Below are 15,864 nucleotides of genomic sequence, written 5' to 3'. Positions count from 1 at the left end.
TCAGCATTGCCGTGTGCTGCTGGTTATAACATGGCAATAAAGGAGAGAGAGAAAACAGGGACCAGTTTAATGTTTTAAGTGGCTGCAGTTTTGCACATTGGTATTTATTTTTCTTTGATATGGTGCAATATTATATTATGCTGTTCAGATTGTATTCGTTTTGAATGGTCAGATTGATATGCACTTTGTTTATATTCATTAAAAAGTTTTACTTTAAATGTAAATGTTTAATAGCATTCTTTTTCATAACAAACTAATGCATTTTTAAATACATTATGGTTAAGGTAGAGTATGATTTCATTTAATAATTTAATTAGAATTGTTTTAACACCAATCATAGTCAAAGTAAGTGAAAAAATACAAAACATATATTTCTTAAAGAGCCGTTTGGGAACCAAAAGAGAGCTGAGCCGAACCAGCCGGCTCACTGAAAAGAGCCAGAATGCCCATCAGTAATGTGGACTGTTTCCCCAACAACCTGACTCGGCTGCTCTCGGCTGCTCTCGGCTCTTTCCGTTCTCATCGGTATTCCTAACCTGTACGCGCGCTATCGATGATGAAAAGGCTCCAGCAGTGTTCGCGCGCCTCATAAAGAGAGAGAGAGAGACACAGAGAGAGAGAGACAGAGAGAGAGAGAGAGAGAGAGAGAGAGAGAGTGAGAGAGACAGAGATCCGCAGAGCTGGAGCGATCTTCCCACGACCGAACCGCTACAGGACCTGAGAACAGTGAATTAAACACACAACCCCCTGCCGTGGGTTCCCTCTGCTGTCCGGTAACCAGGTCGCCATGCTGACCGTCTGATTAGCCGTCTGTGTGTCTGTCTGGAGGAACGGACCGTTATTCGGTGTACTGGGCCGTTATTCAGTGGATGTATGTCGACGCCTCTCGGTATGAAATGTCTGAACTAACAACGATGAGGAATCTGCTGCTCGTGTTTCTTCTAACTGTCATCTGCTTGAGACGCGAGGCGCTCTGCGGTTCTCCCAGTGTTCAGATCGGTAGGTACATTCATATATATTACATCTGGGGAAAAATAGTAATATAACATATATTGCATTAGACAGTGGTCTATGTTGTCTCCGTGTACTGACACGTAGTGTGTATATTAGCCTGCCTAACACTGGAGCAGTGGTTTCATCTGCATTACACTGCATCTGAGATGGCGGGAGGGAGAAACGGGGGAGGAGGAAGAGAGGGAGAGGAGGGAGAGACAAGGGGGAGAAGGAGAGGGAGATAATGAGGAAGGAAAGACAGAAGGGGAATTAAGGAGAGAGTTGAGTGATGGGGTATATGTAAGCTATTGAGAAGGCAGAAGGGGACCCAGGCCTGGTCTTTAAAACAATTAAAGATGCTATTATTAATGATCAGTCTGCTCCCTGCTGCATTATCATGGACGACAGAACTGGGTCTCATACCAGTCCTTGATTAGGATTATCATGATTAATATTATCATTATTATTATACAGTAACAGCAGCCAGTGATTCAAGGCCTGTTCCAGACAACCTCACAGTGATTTCTCATAGACGGATAGTTAAATATGTCTGTTTCAGTTCAATATGTCGGTTTTAGTTCAATATGTCTATTTCAATTACATTTGTCTGTTCAGTTAAATGTGGATGGCCGTTTTAGTTCAATATGGATGGCTGTTTTAGTTCAATATGGCTGTTTGAGTTAGATATGGATGGCTGTTTCAGCTGTTTCAGTTCAATATGGCTGTTTGAGTTAGATATGGATGGCTGTTTCAGTTCAATATGGCTGTTTGAGTTAGATATGGCTGGCTGTTTCAGTTCAATATGGCTGTTTGAGTTAGATATGGATGGCTGTTTCAGTTCAATATGGCTGTTTGAGTTAGATATGGATGGCTGTTTTAGTTCAATATGGCTGTTTGAGTTAGATATGGATGGCAGTTTCAGCTGTTTCAGTTCAATATGGCTGTTTGAGTTAGATATGGATGGCTGTTTCAGCTGTTTCAGTTCAATATGGCTGTTTGAGTTAGATATGGATGGCTGTTTCAGCTGTTTCAGTTCAATATGGCTGTTTGAGTTAGATATGGATTGCTGTTTCAGCTGTTTCAGTTCAATATGGCTGTTTGAGCTAGATATGGATGGCTGTTTCAGCTGTTTCAGTTCAATATGGCTGTTTGAGTTAGATATGGATGGCTGTTTCAGTTCAATATGGCTGTTTGAGTTAGATATGGAAGGCTGTTTCAGTTCAATATGGCTGCTTGAGTTAGATATGGATGGCAGTTTCAGCTGTTTCAGTTCAGTATGGCTGTTTGAGTTAGATATGGATGGCTGTTTCAGTTCAATATGGCTGTTTGAGTTAGATATGGATGGCTGTTTCAGCTGTTTCAGTTCAATATGGCTGTTTGAGTTAGATATGGATGGCTGTTTCAGCTGTTTCAGTTCAATATGGCTGTTTGAGTTAGATATGGATGGCTGTTTCAGTTCAATATGGCTGTTTGAGTTAGATATGGATGGCTGTTTCAGCTGTTTCAGTTCAATATGGCTGTTTGAGTTAGATATGGATGGCTGTTTCAGTTCAATATGTATAGCTGTTTCAGTTCAATATGGCTGTTTGAGTTAGATATGGATGGCTGTTTCAGTTCAATATGGCTGTTTGAGTTAGATATGGATGGCTGTTTCAGCTGTTTCAGTTCAATATGGCTGTTTGAGTTAGATATGGATGGCTGTTTCAGTTCAATATGGCTGTTTGAGTTAGATATGGATGGCTGTTTCAGTTCAATATGGCTGTTTGAGTTAGATATGGATGGCTGTTTCAGCTGTTTCAGTTCAATATGGATGGCTGTTTTAGTTCAATATGGCTGTTTGAGTTAGATATGGATGGCTGTTTCAGCTGTTTCAGTTCAATATGGCTGTTTGAGTTAGATATGGATGGCTGTTTCAGCTGTTTCAGTTCAATATGGCTGTTTGAGTTAGATATGGATGGCTGTTTTAGTTCAATATGGCTGTTTGAGTTAGATATGGATGGCTGTTTCAGTTCAATATGGGTGTTTGAGTTAGATATGGATGGCTGTTTCAGCTGTTTCAGTTCAATATGGCTGTTTGAGTTAGATATGGATGGCTGTTTTAGTTCAATATGGCTGTTTGAGTTAGATATGGATGGCTGTTTCAGTTCAATATGGCTGTTTCAGTTCAATATGGCTGTTTCAGTTCAATATGGATATCTGTTTCAGTTCAATTGTCACAAGTGTAGAGAGAAGTAGGCAGGAAGCAGTCGCAGGTTTAGAACTACTGAATTATTAAAGCACCATATTTAAAAGCAGGACAAAACCCAACGTGCAAAATAATAAAGTACTCAGGAAATAGTAGGATAGATTCCTCTCAGGAAAACAAGCAACATTTACAATGACCGACAAAGACAAATGACAGAGGGAGTATATATATATACAGTGATTGAGTGGGGATTGGATCCATGTGTGTGTAATGATGACGAGACAAGTCCGGGGGTGATGAGTGAAGGGCGTTTGCCATCAGCAGGTTCGGCAGCTGCTGGAAGGCCGGCGACGCCGAACGCCTGAGCTGAACAGGAGGGGGAGCCAAAGCGAAGGCTGGTGTGACGTCAATATGGATGGCTGTTTCAGTTGGATATGGATGGCTGTTTCAGTTCAATATGGCTGTTTCAGTTAGATATGGAAGGCTGTTTCAGTTCAATATGGCAGTTTCAGTTCAATATGGCAGTTTCAGTTCAATATGGCTGTTTCAGTTCAATATGAATGGCACTTTCACTTCTATATGGCTGTTTCAGTTCAATATGGCTGTTTGGGCTAGATATGGCTGTTTCAGTTCAATATGGCTGTTTCAGTTCAATATGGCTGTTTGAATTAGATATGGAAGGCTGTTTCAGTTCAATATGGCTGTTTGGGCTAGATATGGATGGCTGTTTTAGTTTAATATGGCTGTTTCAGTTAGATATGGCTGTTTCAGTTCAATATGGCTGTTTCAGTTCAATATGGATGGCTGTTTTAGTTCAATATGGCTGTTTCAGTTAGATATGGATGGCTGTTTCAGTTCAATATGGCTGTTTGAGTTAGATATGGAAGGCTGTTTCAGTTCAATATGGCTGTTTGAGTTAGATATGGATGACTGTTTCAGTTCAATATGGCTGTTTGAGTTAGATATGGATGGCTGTTTCAGTTCAATATGGATGTTTCAGTTCAATATGGCTGTTTGAATTAGATATGGATGGCTGTTTCAGTTCAATGTGGCTGTTTGAATTAGATATGGATGGCTGTTTCAGTTCAATATGGATGTTTCAGTTCAATATGGCTGTTTGAATTAGATATGGATGGCTGTTTGAGTTCAATATGGCTGTTTGAATTAGATATGGATGGCTGTTTCAGTTCAATATGGCTGTTTGAGTTAGATATGGATGGCTGTTTCAGCTGTTTCAGTTCAATATGGCTGTTTGAGTTAGATATGGATGGCTTTTTCAGTTCAATATGGCTGTTTGAGTTAGATATGGATGGCTCTTTCAGTTCAATATGGCTGTTTGAGTTAGATATGGATGGCTGTTTCAGTTCAATATGGCTGTTTGAGTTAGATATGGATGGCTGTTTCAGCTGTTTCAGTTCAATATGGCTGTTTGAGTTAGATATGGATGGCTGTTTTAGTTCAATATGGCTGTTTGAGTTAGATATGGATGGCTGTTTCAGTTCAATATGGCTGTTTCAGTTCAATATGGCTGTTTCAGTTCAATATGGATATCTGTTTCAGTTCAATTGTCACAAGTGTAGAGAGAAGTAGGCAGGAAGCAGTCGCAAGTTTAGAACTACTGAATTATTAAAGCACCATATTTAAAAGCAGGACAAAACCCAACGTGCAAAATAATAAAGTACTCAGGAAATAGTAGGATAGATTCCTCTCAGGAAAACAAGCAACATTTACAATGACCGAAAAAGACAAATGACAGAGGGAGTATATATATATACAGTGATTGAGTGGGGATTGGATCCATGTGTGTGTGATGATGACGAGACAAGTCCGGGGGTGATGAGTGAAGGGCGTTTGCCATCAGCAGGTTCGGCAGCTGCTGGAAGGCCGGCGACGCCGAACGCCTGAGCTGAACAGGAGGGGGAGCCAAAGCGAAGGCTGGTGTGACGTCAATATGGATGGCTGTTTCAGTTAGATATGGATGGCTGTTTGAGTTAGATATGGATGGCTGTTTCAGTTCAATATGGCTGTTTGGGCTAGATATGGATGGCTGTTTCAGTTCAATATGGCAGTTTCAGTTCAATATGGCTGTTTGAGTTAGATATGGCTGTTTCAGTTAGATATGGAAGGCTGTTTCAGTTCAATATGGCTGTTTGGGCTAGATATGGATGGCTGTTTCAGTTCAATATGGCAGTTTCAGTTCAATATGGCTGTTTGAGTTAGATATGGCTGTTTCAGTTCAATATGGCTGTTTCAGTTCAATATGGATGGCTGTTTTAGTTCAATATGGCTGTTTCAGTTCAATATGGATGTTTGAGTTAGATATGGATGGCTGTTTCAGCTGTTTCAGTTCAATATGGCTGTTTGAATTAGATATGGATGGCTGTTTCACTTCAATATGGCTGTTTGAGTTAGATATGGATGACTGTTTCAGTTCAATATGGCTGTTTGAATGAGATATGGATGGCTGTTTCAGTTCAATATGGCTGTTTAAATTAGATATGGATGGCTGTTTCAGTTCAATATGGATGTTTCAGTTCAATATGGCTGTTTGAATTAGATATGGATGGCTGTTTCAGTTCAATATGGCTGTTTGAATTAGATATGGATGGCTGTTTCAGTTCAAAACTGTCACGCCCTTGCCTTAGTATTCTTTGTTTTCGTTATTATTTTAGTTAGGTCAGGGTGTGACATGGGGTATGTTTGTGTTTTGGGTGTTTATATGGTAAAGGGGGTGTTGGGTTTAGTGTATGGGTTTGTGTTGAGTGTATGTGTCTAGGTATGTCTATGGTTGAGTGTAGGTGTTTAGAAAAGTCTATGGTTGCCTGATTTGGTTCTCAATCAGAGACAGCTGGTTATTGTTGTCTCTGATTGGGAGCCATATTTAAGGTAGCCATAGGCTTTAGGTATTTGTGGGTAATTGTCTATGTTGAACGTTTGTAGCCTGTGTGTGTGTGTGTGTGTGCACAACGTTTATAGCTTCACGGTCGTTTGTTTAGTTTGTGTATAGTGTTCGTTTCATGTTTTCTCTCTTTTGAATAAAAGAAGATGTTCTTTTCACGCGCTGCGCCTTGGTCCTCACTCTCTTCAGTAGACGATCGTGACAAAAATGGCTGTTTGAGTTAGATATGGATGGCTGTTTCAGTTCAATATGACTGTTTGAGTTCAATATGAATGGCATTTTCACTTCAATATGGCTGTTTGAGTTAGATATGGCTGGCTGTTTCATTTCAATATGGCTGTTTGAGTTCAATATGGATGGCTGTTTCAGTTCAATATGGCTTTTTGAGTTAGATATGGATGGCTGTTTCAGTTCAATATGGCTGTTTGAGTTAGATATGGCTGGCTGTTTCATTTCAATATGGCTGTTTGAGTTAGATATGGATGGCTGTTTCAGTTCAATATGGCTGTTTGAGTTCAATATGGATGGCACTTTCACTTCAATATGGCTGTTTGAGTTAGATATGGCTGGCTGTTTCAGTTCAATATGGCTGTTTGAGTTAGATATGGATGGCTGTTTCAGTTCAATATGGCTGTTTGAGTTAGATATGGTTGGCTGTTTCAGTTCAATATGGCTGTTTGAGTTAGATATGGATGGCTGTTTGAGTTCAATATGGCTGTTTGAGTTAAATATGAATATGAGAGTCCTGCCAGACCAGCTAGATAACCAGCTAAACATTCTCCCAGAGTCCTGCCAGGCCAGCTAGATAACCAGCTAAACATTCTCCTGGTGTGTGTGTGTCTGTGTGTGTGTGTGTGTGTGTGTGTGTGTGTGTGTGTGTGTGTGTGTGTGTGTGTGTGTGTGTGTGTGTGTGTGTGTGTGTGTGTGTGTGTGTAGGAGGGCTGTTCCCACGTGGTGCGGACCAGGAGTACAGTGCGTTCCGGATTGGAATGGTCCAGTATGGAACCCAGGACTTCCGCCTCACTCCTCACATAGACAACCTGGAGGTTGCCAACAGCTTCGCTGTCACCAACTGCTGTGAGTAACACACACCACACACACACCACACACACACACACACACACACACACACACACACACACACACACACACACACACACACACACACACACACACACACACACACACACACACACACACACACACACACACAATACAAAACCTAGGAGGCTCTTGGTTCTCAGAGAGAGAGAGTTTAGTATATACAGTTGAAGTCGGAAGTTTACATTTACAGATACTACTGTACAAGCATTTAGTTAGGTGTTACTATACTGTTGGAGCTGGAAACACAAGCATTTACAGATACTACTGCACTGTTGGAGCTGGAAACACAAGCATTTACAGATACTACTGCACTGTTGGAGCTAGGAACACAAGCATTTAGTTAGATACTACTGCACTGTTGGAGCTAGGAACACAAGCATTTAGTTAGATACTACTGCACTGTTGGAGCTAGGAACACAAGCATTTAGTTAGATACTACTGCACTGTTGGAGCTAGGAACACAAGCATTTAGTTAGATACTACTGCACTGTTGGAGCTAGGAACACAAGCATTTAGTTAGATATTACTGCACTGTTGGAGCTAGGAACACAAGCATTTAGTTAGATACTACTGCACTGTTGGAGCTAGGAACACAAGCATTTAGTTAGATACTACTGCACTGTTGGAGCTAGAAACACAAGCATTTAGTTAGATACTACTGCACTGTTGGAGCTAGGAACACAAGCATTTACAGATACTACTGCACTGTTGGACCTAGGAACACAAGCATTTAGTTAGATACTACTGCACTGTTGGAGCTAGGAACACAAGCATTTACAGATACTACTGCACTGTTGGACCTAGGAACACAAGCATTTAGTTAGATACTACTGCACTGTTGGAGCTAGGAACACAAGCATTTAGTTAGATACTACTGCACTGTTGGAGCTAGGAACACAAGCATTTAGTTAGATACTACTGCACTGTTGGAGCTAGGAACACAAGCATTTAGTTAGATACTACTGCACTGTTGGAGCTAGAAACACAAGCATTTAGTTAGATACTACTGCACTGTTGGAGCTAGGAACACAAGCATTTAGTTAGATACTACTGCACTGTTGGAGCTAGGAACACAAGCATTTAGTTAGATACTACTGCACTGTTGGAGCTAGGAACACAAGCATTTAGTTAGATACTACTGCACTGTTGGAGCTAGGAACACAAGCATTTAGTTAGATACTACTGCACTGTTGGAGCTAGGAACACAAGCATTTAGTTAGATACTACTGCACTGTTGGAGCTAGGAACACAAGCATTTAGTTAGATACTACTGCACTGTTGGAGCTAGGAACACAAGCATTTAGTTAGATACTACGGCACTGTTGGAGCTAGGAACACAAGCATTTAGTTAGATACTACTGCACTGTTGGAGCTAGGAACACAAGCATTTAGTTAGATACTACTGCACTGTTGGAGCTAGGAACACAAGCATTTAGTTAGATACTACTGCACTGTTGGAGCTAGGAACACAAGCATTTAGTTAGATACTACTGCACTGTTGGAGCTAGGAACACAAGCATTTAGTTAGATACTACTGCACTGTTGGAGCTGGGAACACAAGCATTTACAGATACTACTGCACTGTTGGACCTAGGAACACAAGCATTTAGTTAGATACTACTGCACTGTTGGAGCTAGGAACACAAGCATTTACAGATACTACTGCACTGTTGGACCTAGGAACACAAGCATTTAGTTAGATACTACTGCACTGTTGGAGCTAGGAACACAAGCATTTAGTTAGATACTACTGCACTTTTGGAGCTAGGAACACAAGCATTTAGTTAGATACTACTGCACTGTTGGAGCTAGGAACACAAGCATTTACAGATACTACTGCACTGTTGGACCTAGGAACACAAGCATTTAGTTAGATACTACTGCACTGCTGGAGCTAGGAACACAAGCATTTAGTTAGATACTACTGCACTGTTGGAGCTAGGAACACAAGCATTTAGTTAGATACTACTGCACTGTTGGAGCTAGGAACACAAGCATTTAGTTAGATATTACTGCACTGTTGGAGCTGGGAACACAAGCATTTAGTTAGATACTACTGCACTGTTGGAGCTAGGAACACCAGCATTTAGTTAGATATTACTGCACTGTTGGACCTAGGAACACCAGCATTTAGTTAGATACTACTGTACTGTTGGACCTAGGAGCACAAGCATTTAGTTAGATACTACTGCACTGTTGGAGCTAGGAACACAAGCATTTAGTTAGATACTACTGCACTGTTGGAGCTAGGAACACAAGCATTTAGTTAGATATTACTGCACTGTTGGAGCTAGGAACACAAGCATTTAGTTAGATACTACTGCACTGTTGGAGCTAGGAACACAAGCATTTAGTTAGATATTGCTGTACTGTTGGAGCTAGAAACACAAGCATTTAGTTAGATACTACTGCACTGTTGGAGCTAGGAACACAAGCATTTAGTTAGATACTACTGCACTGTTGGAGCTAGGAACACAAGCATTTAGTTAGATACTACTGCACTGTTGGAGCTAGGAACACAAGCATTTAGTTAGATACTACTGCACTGTTGGAGCGAGGAACACAAGTATTTAGTTAGATACTACTGCACTGTTGGAGCTAGGAACACAAGCATTTAGTTAGATACTACTGCACTGTTGGAGCTAGGAACACAAGCATTTAGTTAGATACTACTGCACTGTTGGAGCTAGAAACACAAGCATTTAGTTTGATACTACTGCACTGTTGGACCTAGAAACACAAGCATTTAGTTAGATATTACTGCACTGTTGGAGCTAGGAACACAAGCATTTAGTTAGATACTACTGCACTGTTGGAGCTAGGAACACAAGCATTTAGTTAGATACTACTGCACTGTTGGAGCTAGGAACACAAGCATTTAGTTAGATATTACTGCACTGTTGGAGCTAGGAACACAAGCATTTAGTTAGATACTACTGCACTGTTGGAGCTAGGAACACAAGCATTTAGTTAGATATTACTGTACTGTTGGAGCTAGAAACACAAGCATTTAGTTAGATACTACTGCACTGTTGGAGCTAGGAACACAAGCATTTAGTTAGATACTACTGCACTGTTGGAGGTAGGAACACAAGCATTTAGTTAGATACTACTGCACTGTTGGAGCTAGGAACACAAGCATTTAGTTAGATACTACTGCACTGTTGGAGCTAGGAACACAAGCATTTAGTTAGATACTACTGCACTGTTGGAGCTAGAAACACAAGCATTTAGTTAGATACTACTGCACTGTTGGACCTAGAAACACAAGCATTTAGTTAGATATTACTGCACTGTTGGAGCTAGGAACACAAGCATTTAGTTAGATACTACTGCACTGTTGGAGCTAGGAACACAAGCATTTAGTTAGATACTACTGCACTGTTGGAGCTAGGAACACAAGCATTTAGTTAGATACTACTGCACTGTTGGACCTAGGAACACAAGCATTTAGTTAGATACTACTGCACTGTTGGAGCTAGGAGCACAAGCATTTCGCTACACCCGCAATAACATCTGCTAAATATGTGTATGTGACCAATACCATTTGAATTTATTTGATTTGTCAGTCACCTTGATTACTTTAATTTCTCTCCACCTGGCACCTACTTTGTAAAATGTTTAGGCTAGCTTGTAGCAACCTCTTGATGGGTACAGGGGAAATTCTAGTATCATGTAGAAGCCTAAACCTACCCATGTTACATTGAGCTGAATGGAATTTGAATGACAGTCATCTAATATGATGTAATAGAAATAAGGCCATAAAAAATAACTATCATCCTCCCTCATGTTCAACGGCACCAACCTCCACTGGTGTCCATTACTCTGGATCAGAAGGCTGCGTGTTCGATCCCAGTCGTAACCCTCTACTCTGCTACAGTGTTGTAGTAGAGACCAGGCCATGTCTGACTGATGCAGTACTACAGTGTAATGAGACCAGGCCATGTCTGTCTGATGCAGTACTACAGTGTAATGAGACCAGGCCATGTCTGTCTGATGCAGTACTACAGTGTAATGAGACCAGGCCATGTCTGTCTGATGCAGTACTACAGTGTAATGAGACCAGGCCATGTCTGACTGATGCAGTACTACAGTGTTGTAGTAGAGACCAGGCCATGTCTGTCTGATGCAGTACTACAGTGTAATGAGACCAGGCCATGTCTGACTGATGCAGTACTACAGTGTAATGAGACCAGGCCATGTCTGTCTGATGCAGTACTACAGTGTAATGAGACCAGGCCATGTCTGACTGATGCAGTACTACAGTGTAATGAGACCAGGCCATGTCTGTCTGATGCAGTACTACAGTGTAATGAGACCAGGCCATGTCTGGCTGATGCAGTACTACAGTGTAATGAGACCAGGCCATGTCTGTCTGATGCAGTACTACAGTGTAATGAGACCAGGCCATGTCTGACTGAAGCAGTACTGCAGTGTAATGAGACCAGGCAATGTCTGACTGATGCAGTACTACAGTGTAATGAGACCAGGCCATGTCTGTCTGATGCAGTACTACAGTGTAATGAGACCAGGCCATGTCTGTCTGATGCAGTACTACAGTGTAATGAGACCAGGCCATGTCTGGCTGATGCAGTACTACAGTGTAATGAGACCAGGCCATGTCTGACTGATGCAGTACTACAGTGTAATGAGACCAGGCCATGTCTGACTGATGCAGTACTACAGTGTAATGAGACCAGGCCATGTCTGACTGATGCAGTACTACAGTGTAATGAGACCAGGCCATGTCTGACTGATGCAGTACTACAGTGTAATGAGACCAGGCCATGTCTGACTGATGCAGTACTACAGTGTAATGAGACCAGGCCATGTCTGACTGATGCAGTACTACAGTGTAAAGAGACCAGGCCATGTCTGTCTGATGCAGTACTGCAGTGTTGTAGTAGAGACCAGGCCATGTCTGACTGATGCAGTACTACAGTGTAATGAGACCAGGCCATGTCTGTCTGATGCAGTACTACAGTGTAATGAGACCAGGCCATGTCTGACTGATGTAGTACTACAGTGTAATGAGACCAGGCCATGTCTGACTGATGCAGTACTACAGTGTTGTAGTAGAGACCAGGCCATGTCTGTCTGATGCAGTACTACAGTGTAATGAGACCAGGCCATGTCTGACTGATGCAGTACTACAGTGTAATGAGACCAGGCTATGTCTGACTGATGTAGTACTACAGTGTAATGAGACCAGGCCATGTCTGTCTGATGCAGTACTACAGTGTAATGAGACCAGGCCATGTCTGTCTGATGCAGTACTACAGTGTAATGAGACCAGGCCATGTCTGACTGATGCAGTACTACAGTGTAAAGAGACCAGGCCATGTCTGACTGATGCAGTACTACAGTGTAAAGAGACCAGGCCAAGTCTGACTGATGCAGTACTACAGTGTAATGAGACCAGGCCATGTCTGACTGATGCAGTACTACAGTGTAATGAGACAAAGGCCATGTCTGACTGATGCAGTACTACAGTGTAATGAGACCAGGCCATGTCTGACTGATGCAGTACTACAGTGTAATGAGACCAGGCCATGTCTGACTGATGCAGTACTACAGTGTAATGAGACCAGGCCATGTCTGACTGATGCAGTACTACAGTGTAATGAGACCAGGCCATGTCTGTCTGATGCAGTACTACAGTGTAATGAGACCAGGCCATGTCTGACTGATGCAGTACTACAGTGTTGTAGTAGAGACCAGGCCATGTCTGACTGATGCAGTACTACAGTGTAATGAGACCAGGCCATGTCTGACTGATGCAGTACTACAGTGTAATGAGACCAGGCCATGTCTGACTGATGCAGTACTACAGTGGTGTAATGAGACCAGGCCATGTCTGACTGATGCAGTACTACAGTGTAATGAGACCAGGCCATGTCTGACTGATGCAGTACTACAGTGTTGTAGTAGAGACCAGGCCATGTCTGTCTGATGCAGTACTACAGTGTAATGAGACCAGGCCATGTCTGACTGATGCAGTACTACAGTGTAATGAGACCAGGCCATGTCTGACTGATGCAGTAGTACAGTGTAATGAGACCAGGCCATGTCTGTCTGATGCAGTACTACAGTGTAATGAGACCAGGCCATGTCTGACTGATGCAGTACTACAGTGTAATGAGACCAGGCCATGTCTGACTGATGCAGTACTACAGTGTAATGAGACCAGGCCATGTCTGTCTGATGCAGTACTACAGTGTAATGAGACCAGGCCATGTCTGACTGATGCAGTACTACAGTGTAATGAGACCAGGCCATGTCTGACTGATGCAGTACTACAGTGTAATGAGACCAGGCCATGTCTGTCTGATGCAGTACTACAGTGTTGTAGTAGAGACCAGGCCATGTCTGACTGATGCAGTACTACAGTGTAATGAGACCAGGCCATGTCTGACTGATGCAGTAGTACAGTGTAATGAGACCAGGCCATGTCTGTCTGATGCAGTACTACAGTGTAATGAGACCAGGCCATGTCTGACTGATGCAGTACTACAGTGTAATGAGACCAGGCCATGTCTGTCTGATGCAGTACTACAGTGTAATGAGACCAGGCCATGTCTGACTGATGCAGTACTACAGTGTAATGAGACCAGGCCATGTCTGTCTGATGCAGTACTACAGTGTAATGAGACCAGGCCATGTCTGACTGATGCAGTACTACAGTGTAATGAGACCAGGCCATGTCTGACTGATGCAGTACTACAGTGTAATGAGACCAGGCCATGCCTGTCTGATGCAGTACTACAGTATAATGAGACCAGGCCATGTCTGACTGATGCAGTACTACAGTGTAATGAGACCAGGCCATGTCTGACGCAGTACTACAGTGTAATGAGACCAGGCCATGTCTGACGCAGTACTACAGTGTAATGAGACCAGGCCATGTCTGACTGATGCAGTACTACAGTGTAATGAGACCAGGCCATGTCTGACTGATGCAGTACTACAGTGTAATGAGACCAGGCCATGTCTGACTGATGCAGTACTACAGTGTAATGAGACCAGGCCATGTCTGTCTGATGCAGTACTACAGTGTAATGAGACCAGGCCATGTCTGTCTGATGCAGTACTACAGTGTTGTAGTAGAGAAAAGGAGAAGGCCGATGGCTCATCGGTTAGAACGGCTGACTGAGCGCCCCCCCCCCCAATTACACACACACCAACCAAAGCAGAGCCCTGTTTTCAGCCAATTCCTGCCTCTATCTCTCTCCGCTGTTCTCAGTGCCAAGGAGCCTCAGTTAAAACTGGGACACAGTGAGACACACACAGCCAACCCCTCCCCCCGTAACGTGTCCCTCAGTAATTCAACCATGTCGTCTCTCTCTCTCTATGGTGGAAGAGCGGTGTGTCTCATGACAAAGCAGGAATGTATCACAGGGATTGTTTTTCCTTTAGAGAGTAAAGGAATCAGGGCGTTAAAGTAGGACAGCTAAATATACTCACAGAGACGTTCTAACAGACACACAGGGTTAGGACAGCTAAATATACTCACAGAGACGTTCTAACAGACACACAGGGTTAGGACAGCTAAATATACTCACAGAGACATTCTAACAGACACACAGGGTTAGGACAGCTAAATATACTCACAGAGACACGTTCTAACAGACACACAGGGTTAGGACAGCTAAATATACTCACAGAGACATGTTCTAACAGACAGACAGGGTTAGGACAGCTAAATATACTCACAGAGACATTCTAACAAACACACAGGGTTAGGACAGCTAAATATACTCACAGAGACATTCTAACAGACACACAGGGTTAGGACAGCTAAATATACTCACAGAGACATTCTAACAGACACACAGGGTTAGGACAGCTAAATATACTCACAGAGACGTTCTAACAGACACACAGGGTTAGGACAGCTAAATATACTCACAGAGATGCTCTAACAGACACACAAGGTTAACAGACACACAACCTCTAACAAACACGCACAGGTACACATATACACTCAATATAAACTGTTATTCATGATACCAAAGGAAATGTAGCAGGGTTAGCATGGTGCTAGTGGTAAGGTTAGCATGGTGCTAGTGATACGGTTAGCATGGTGCTAGTGATAAGGTTAGCATGGTGCTAGTGATAAGGCTAGCATGGTGCTAGTGATAAGGTTAGCATGGTGCTAGTGGTGGGGTTAGCATGGTGCTATTGGTAGGGTTAGCATGGTGCTAGTGGTAGGGTTAGCATGGTGCTAGTGATAGGGTTAGCATGGTGCTAGTGGTAGGGTTAGCATGGTGCTAGTGATAGGGTTAGCATGGTGCTAGTGGTAGGGTTAGCATGGTGCTAGTGGTAGGGTTAGCATGGTGCTAATGGTAGGGTTAGCATGGTGCTAGTGGTAGGGTTAGCATGGTGAGAGGAAGGCCCAAAAAATGGACAAAGACTCCATCCACCCAAGTGTAACAGTTTACTACTTCAAGGTCTCAGAGCAAGTGGCGTCACCGATTGAAAGGCTATTAGCGCGCACCACCGCTAACTAGATAGCCATTTCACATCGGTTACACAAGCCATAGGCTGTTCACTCTGCTACTGTCTGGAAACCAGTCTGCAATAGACTGCATATAGACACCATATACACACTCACTCACACACACTACTATGAAACCCACAGACATTCACATACACTACACACACACACCGACAACACAAACAC

General features: G+C 42.7%; 1 protein-coding gene across 7 annotated transcripts in view; it reads left to right on the top strand.

The window, feature by feature from the left end:
* Positions 1-617: 617 nt before the first annotated feature.
* Positions 618-15,864, top strand: part of LOC139579448 (glutamate receptor 2-like) — an 88,127-nt gene continuing 72,880 nt past the window's right edge. For 4 of the 7 annotated variants that reach the window (XR_011675749.1, XM_071408125.1, XM_071408129.1 and 1 more), the window contains exons 1-2: positions 618-999; positions 7,014-7,154. Coding sequence is in view for 5 of the 7 variants with exons in the window: in XM_071408125.1 (XP_071264226.1) it covers positions 870-999; positions 7,014-7,154 (271 nt within the window). In the remaining 2 variants the exon portion in view is untranslated. The remainder of the gene's footprint in view (positions 1,000-7,013; positions 7,155-15,864) is intronic. The other 3 variants (XR_011675748.1, XM_071408124.1, XM_071408126.1) reach the window with 1 other exon arrangement.

The sequence above is a fragment of the Salvelinus alpinus genome, chromosome 6 (assembly GCF_045679555.1).
Source record: "Salvelinus alpinus chromosome 6, SLU_Salpinus.1, whole genome shotgun sequence".
Classification (NCBI taxonomy): domain Eukaryota; kingdom Metazoa; phylum Chordata; class Actinopteri; order Salmoniformes; family Salmonidae; genus Salvelinus; species Salvelinus alpinus.
The sequence above is the reverse complement of the archived record's forward strand: the minus strand, read 5'-3'. Positions and strand labels throughout refer to the sequence as shown.